At 44.2% G+C, this 7,032-nt stretch overlaps 1 protein-coding gene across 4 annotated transcripts in view; it reads left to right on the top strand.

Moving 5' to 3' along the window:
• ZNF8 (zinc finger protein 8) overlaps positions 1-7,032 on the top strand; it is a 20,729-nt gene that overhangs the window by 7,368 nt on the left and 6,329 nt on the right. For 2 of the 4 annotated variants that reach the window (XM_030886215.2, XM_045292321.1), the window contains exon 1: positions 3,251-3,399. The exons of 1 other annotated variant lie outside the window; for it this stretch is intronic. In XM_030886215.2, the coding sequence (XP_030742075.2) occupies positions 3,334-3,399 (66 nt within the window). In that variant the 5' untranslated portion in view covers positions 3,251-3,333. Of the gene's footprint in view, positions 1-3,250; positions 3,400-5,211; positions 5,509-7,032 lie in introns of those variants that run through there. One more of the 4 variants, XM_045292320.1, reaches the window with a different exon arrangement.

The raw sequence follows: 7,032 nt of genomic DNA, 5'->3' as shown, positions 1-7,032 counted from the left end.
GGCTGGTGTGCTTCTTCCATGTGGGCTTTGTTGCTTCCCTGCTAGATGGCCACTTGTTTAACTTCAAGCCTTTCAGACCTCAGATGCTATATCTTTAATAGCCGGGCACCATCAGCTTTCTCATTTTGTCTTCAACAATCATGTCAGAAAGGTGAACATCACAGAATGCCAGGTTATTGGTGACACATAGAATGTATGAAAGACTGCCATACCTTTCTCCTGTGGAGCAGCTGTGGGTTCAAACCTCTGACTTTTGGGTTAGCAGTCAATCTCAAACCTCTGTACCATCAGGGCTTCTTGATAATTATTATAGATTTTAATTGTTTTGTTGAATTTTGTAATTTTAAACTAATTTTAGGGGTTTATTTTTGAAATGTACAACATTAATGTTTGCTAAAAGGAAATGGATTTCATAATTAAGTATTCAAATGAGGTTTAAGGAAATATTCTGTGTAATAAGTGTCAAAGACTGTAGACAAATTTTTTTAAGTAAAGGAGTTCATATTAATATTTTAGAAGGAATTTTAAATAAATATATATATATATAAAATTATTGTTGTTTTGGTGAAAGTTTACACAAATTAGTTTTCTATTCCGTAATCTGTACACAAATTGTTCCTTGACTTTGGTGGCTGCTCTTGTAATATGTCAGCATTCTCCCATTTCCACCCTGCCTTCCCCATTTCCATCTCTCCAGCTTCCTTGCACCTCCTTGACTTCTTATCTTTGCTTTGGGGCAAATATTTCCTGGTTGGTCTCATTGTTGATTGTTTTGAAGAGCACATTCCTCAAGGTCTCAGTTTCATGTTAAAAGAGCAGTGGTCCTGTGTGTTCTTTCAGTCTCTATCAGTCTAAAAAGTCTAGTCTTTTGATGAATTTGACTTTGTTCTCTATTTTTTTCTCCCATTCGGACTGGGACTTTCTGTTGTGTTCCTGGTCATGGTCACCGGGCACCATCTAGTTCTTCTGGTCTCAGGCCAGAAAAGGCCGTGTGGTTCATGCGACCACAGGTGCTATAGACTGAGCGTTTCCTTGAGTATCTGGTTTCCTTCATGCTTCTTTACTCCAGATGGGAAGAATCTGGCAGTTGTGTTTTAGATGTCTGCTTGTGAGTTTTTAAGACCTCCGATGCTACTCACAAAATGATGTTATGCCAATTAACTTAAATGTCCCTCACGACTCTGGTCCTTGGCCTTCTAGCCCAGTAACTCAGTCTGACAAGGTGTTTGAATATGTCTAAGGGGATTCCGTAACTGTGCCCTTATAAGTTCTAGTAATATAGAACATATACAGAAATGTATATAAAATGCCCCAAACTATGCCTATATATACATGTACTCCTATGCACCCGTTCACACATATATGTCGTTAGGCGCCATCGAGTTGTCCCCAACACAACACGACCCTGTGCACAACAGAATGGAACACCACACAGTCCCGCTCCATCCTGACCATTGTTCCTGTGTCTGAGCTCACTGATGCAACCACTGTGTCAGTCCATCTGACTGAAAGCCTTGCCATTTTCACTGCCTTTCCAGTTTACCCAGCATGATGTCTCCTGACAATATGTCCAAAGTATGTAACACAAAGTCTTGCCATCCTTGCCTCTTGCCAGGAGGACTCTGGCTTTACTTCTTCCAAAACAGATGTTTCTCCTTTTAGCAGTCCATGGTACCTTCAATATTCTTCTCCAGCACCACAGTTCAAATGCATCGATTCTTCTTCAGTCTTCCTTATTCAATGTCGAGCTTTCACAAGCATATCATGCAATGAGAACACCACGACTTGGGTCAGCCACACTTTAGTCTTTGTTTTTCAGCACTCGAAAGAGGTCTTATGCAGCAGATTTAACCAATGCAATACATTTTTTGAGCTCTAGACTGCTGCTTTCATGACCATTGATTGTGGATCCAAGTCATACAAAATCTTTGGCACCTTCAACATTTAATGGGTAAATAAGTTATAATAATTGTTTTTGTTACTGTGATTGCATTAGTGCCTATGATAAGGACGATTTTAATTTAAATAACAGCACATGGGAATTTTGGGGGGTGGATTTTTATAAGTGGGAGAAACTGAATAAAATACATGTGAAGGTGTTTTGATCGATTTTTTGATGGTGGTTCATGGCCAATTTGAACTTGTTTAATTTTATTTGGTGTAAGTTTTACAAATGAGTCACTGAGTGATTCTTAGGAAACTTTTTATTGGTATTTTTGTATAGTTCGGTTTTTATTTCCTTTATAGAAAGTGTGAGAATGAAAATTTTAAAAAGAGACTAACTCATATTTTTGGAGTACAAAAAGTTTTTAAGGTCTGTTTCATACATCTTTATTATAATGAACATTTTTAATTTGATTTAACTTGATTTTGTTTATGGCCTAATTAGCTTTAGTTGCTAAGCATTTAAATAAACATTTTAAATTTTTAAATTTTATTAATTCTATATATAATTAGATTTTATTTAGAGTTGTTTTTATTTTGTGATAGTAATAATTTTTGGAAGGTGTAATGTTTGATAGTAATTTTTATTTTAAAATAATTTAGTTGTTTGAAGTTAATTTTTGTAATATTAAAAAATTTTATATTTAGGTTGTATAAATATTGATGTTTATTTTTATTTTACTTATTATTAATTTGGAATTAATACATATAGCACATCATTCTATAGTTCAAAATTCATATACAAAATTATTTTATTTCATTCAAAATGCCTTTCATTGCTGAAAATATATATTTTCAACAAGGAAAAAAAGGGTAAAGAAACGACGATCAGTGGGTGTGTACCCGTGTCTGTACCTTTCCCCCAAAATAGCCTATTAACAAAACTTTAAAATCTTTAAGTACGTAATTCGGCATCATGCATGGGCAGTAGCTCCGGGCCTCTGGTGCACGTTCCCCGGACGCGCAGGTGGGGAGCTCGGGCCGCGCGGTGGGCCGTGGGGCTGCAGCGCCTTTGGAGCGGCCCTTCGGTGCTCCCACCAACTGCGCGGACCCCTACAGGTTCCCCTCCTCCCTCGGCCGCTGGGACGGGAGGTCCGCATCCCCCTGTCCCTCTCGGGGACTGAACTCCCGGGCGACCCACAGCCGGGAAGCTCACAGCCCGGAGTCGCGGGCGGCCACAACGCCCCATTGGTTAGCGGCCCGGCGGACGGAGATTCCTATCGGTCGGGCGCCACGGCGTGCCGCACTGCCTTCTGGGCGTTGTAGTCACAACGTCGGCGGCACGGCCGCCATTGTCCAGGGCTGGTAGAGTTGGGTGGGCCCTGTGGAGGAGGCGGCTCTCGGGTTTGGGGTCGCCTCGGACGCCTGCCCCTAGCTTGTCCGTCCAGGATGGACGCCGAGGAGGAAGCGGCGGCGGTGGCGATGGCCGTGGTGTTGCCAGCGGCCCGTCTTCAGGTAACGATAATAATAGCAATAACAACAACGACGGCATCTGGTCCCAGTCCAGGCGCCCCCCTCGGGCACTAACCCGTTAACCGACGCAGCTCGCCGCAGGCAGGACAGGGCCGCCAACCCCCTCACCCGAAGGGGAAACTAATGGCGCAGCTAATGGCACAAGGACTAATCTAGCTGCTGAGGGGCCAAGCCATTAGGCGAACCCGTATGGCAGCCCGAATGCGCATGCTCCCCCGGCGCCCCCTGCCCTCCAATTGGGTGGGGAGGTTATTTCCGAGGCCTCCTGGGGAGAGATCCTCCAATACCCCGCACCCAGCCTTGCCCGCACTTCTCCCAGGAGCCGTCATCGACTGGGGGGCAGCGCGACAGTGACCATAGAGCCCACCCATTTCGGAGATGGCAGATCCTAATGCATCACCGAGCCCAGCAAACACCCAAGGGGAGCCGCCACCACGAAGCCCCTCAAGCAGGGGCCCAACCCTGCGCAGAGGGCCTGTCCCCAGGCAACCAGCCGGTGAGACTGGTGCAATGGGACCACTGTCGGTGCGTCCTAAAGTGCCTCAGCTTCGCAGTGACCTGCCGTCCTGCCTGGTCGGTTTGTTGGTCTAGGACTGTTTAACTTACGTGATTTCAGAATTGGTTTACTGAGTGTGACTACTGGTCATCTTGGATGGCCTGTCGTTCTCTCAGATCTGCATGAAGCACACCCACACGAGTTTGCTCTTGCCAGTGTGTTGAGCATATGTGTGTGGTGGAGGGATTGGGGTATTGGGGTGGTCATGGAGTCAACCAGTCACCGACATGTAGTTAGGGGCAACTCCGGTGCAACTGAAGGAAACGCTGCTTGGTCCTGCAGCATCCTCACAATTGGTGCTGTTGAACCCATGGTTAGAGCCGCTGTGTCAGTCCATCTCATTGAGGGGAGGGTCAGCCCCCTTTTCACTGACCCTCTACCCAGCATGATGCCCTTATTTCTCCAGGGACGGGTTCCTCTCCTAATAACGTGTCCAAAGAACTTGCGACAAGCCTTCATCCATGCTTCTATGGAGCATCCAGACTGTACTTCCCAGACAGACTTGTTCAATATACCATAATGTATAGGCATTGGTTCTCCTGTCTTCGTGGCTCAGCGTTCTTATGCATATAAGGCGTGATTGAAAATATGGTCTGGGTGGGTCATTTGCGCTTTAGTGCTTGTTGACATTGCTGCTTTTTAACACTTTAAAGAGGTCTTTTGCAACAGACTTGCCCAATGTAATACCCAGAAATTACTGGGCCAGAAATACAGTGAAACCCTTGAGAGCTGGGATTCAACAACTACCTTGGTACCATCATGACAAAAGGAGAAAAGATCGATGTTGTCAAGGATTCCGCCCTGCTCAGATCCACGGTCAATGTTTGTGGAGGCAGTAGTCATGGGTTGCATTGGGTGAATCTGCTACACAAGATTTAAAGTGTTGAAAAGCAAGAAATGTTACTTTGAGGACTAAGGTGCAAGCCATGATTTTTTTTTTTTTGAATTTAAAAGTACATCTCTTTTCATCCACTGGGCAATACAGAATACGTCGTAATCAGGAAAACGAATTTTCACCAACTGGGCTGTGTCTCAGGCCTGTGACCCTGACAGTGGTGTCACAGCCACAGGTGCTAGAACCCTTCCTGGAAAGATGGCCACTGGGTTCTCAGCTGCTGGGTCCCGGCCACTTCTGGACCAGAGGTCTGGGGCATCGCCCAGAACCAGGAACACGAGGTCAAGTTCTACAAACAAAACTAGGTTTTGATAAAGGTAATTCTTATTCTGCTAAGAGAATCTCATTTCATTCGTTTTGTGTCCAAAAGATACAATGAGCTCGCTGTGCCCTGCTTTTTGTGAGTCTCTGCGTCCTCAGCTGACCTCAATGACCTCAAATGCATATGACGGAAGACCAAAGAAGAATAGGTGCCTTTGAATTATGGTGCTGACAAAGAATATTGAAACTACCATGGACTGCCTAAAGAACAAACAAATCTGTCAGAATGCTCCTTAGAGAAGAGGGTAATGACTTGGCCTCACACACTGTGGACATGTCATCAGGAGAAACCAGTCCCTGGAGAAGGACATTGCGCTTGGTAAAGTAGAGGGGCACTGATAAAGGGAAGGCCCTCAGTCAGATGGATTGCAGCCATAGGCTCAGACATAGAACAGTTGTGAGGATGCTATGGGGCCAGGATGCTAGCGTCTCATGCTGTTGTACACAGAGCCACTGTGAGCTGGAACCAGCGTTTGCAGCGTTTGCACCTTTGACCAGGTGCCTCACTACTTTTCCACCACGCACTTTAGTGGAAATGACTTGAACTTTTCTGACAGGTTTCCACTTTACAGAGCTCCTGGCCTTTGCAGCTTGTACTATAAAAAGTTACCGCCTCATCTTTCTGATGGTTAGGAACCCCAGTGGCCAACAAGCTGAGGGGCCTGATGTCCATGGCCCCTCCCTCCCAGGCACCAACTTCCTCCTTCCCAGAGCTAGCTGCATGCAGACTTCAAACACCCACTGTGGGCTGGTTTGCCTGTTCTATACCTTGCAAACGTGAACTCTTCCAGGTTGTAAGTCTGATTTCTTTCGTTCATCTTAGGTTGGCGAGATTCATCCAAAGTTTTGTTCTTTATAAGCTATTTATTCCCCCTTGCTTATATATCATTCTGCTTGATGAATAAGACCACATCTTAGTGCTTTCATCCCTCTCCAGTTGTTGGCTTTTATGGGTATATCCACTCCTCACTTATCACATGGTTAGGTTCTGAAAATAGACATGACGTAAAAATGGAAGATGACTGCCTCAGTTACATCATCGCCTGAGTACATCACTACAGGACTGCTGAGCCACTGAGAATGGTCGCCCAGCGAAGTTAATGCCTAACTTTAACCATCACAACCAGCATTACTAGCATTTCTTTTTTTTTTTAATTAATTCATTTTATTGGGGTCTCTTACAGCTCATAATAATCCATATATCAATTGTATCAAGCATTACTCTCATTTCACACCTTGGTGTTCATAACTGCCAGATGGTGCATCATTAATGCACAAAATAGAAAGTTTAATGTTGATGATATGTTCTGTGAAAGAGAACACTGTGTGTGAAATTTGGACATTGTATGAACATCTTATATGCAGGCATTCCCTTTTGAAACAAACACTTTTCATTTTAATACTGTCTAATTTATCTGTCTTTGTTGTTGTTTGAATTTTATGTATTATACTTGAGAAACCGTTACCAAATCCAAGGTCTCAAAGTCTTCTGAGAGTTTCTTCAAAGAGCTTGATAGTTTGGGCAGTTAGTTACCTTTAGACTTTTTTTTCCACTTGAATTAATTTTTGTATTTGGTGTGAGGCAGGGTTCCAACTCTATTCTTGATCGTGTGACCTTCCAACTGTCTTATGGGAAGCATCTTTTGTGCACATGGTTCCCTCCACAGCCCCCAAGGGGGATGATTCGTTGTAGACGAGGAAGGAAACTGGGAAGCAGAACTACTCCACGCCACTCAGGGAAGAAGTGACAGGAACATCTTGCGTTTGCCCTTGGCCACATCATGGGTTTTGCTTCTGAGACATGTTTTAATGGCATCAACTTACAAAAATCAAGTTTTCATAT

Source organism: Echinops telfairi, unplaced genomic scaffold (genome assembly GCF_000313985.2).
Source record: "Echinops telfairi isolate 266 unplaced genomic scaffold, ASM31398v2 ScPeMD7_655;HRSCAF=1070, whole genome shotgun sequence".
NCBI classification, from domain to species: Eukaryota; Metazoa; Chordata; class Mammalia; order Afrosoricida; family Tenrecidae; genus Echinops; species Echinops telfairi.
The sequence above is the reverse complement of the archived record's forward strand: the minus strand, read 5'-3'. Positions and strand labels throughout refer to the sequence as shown.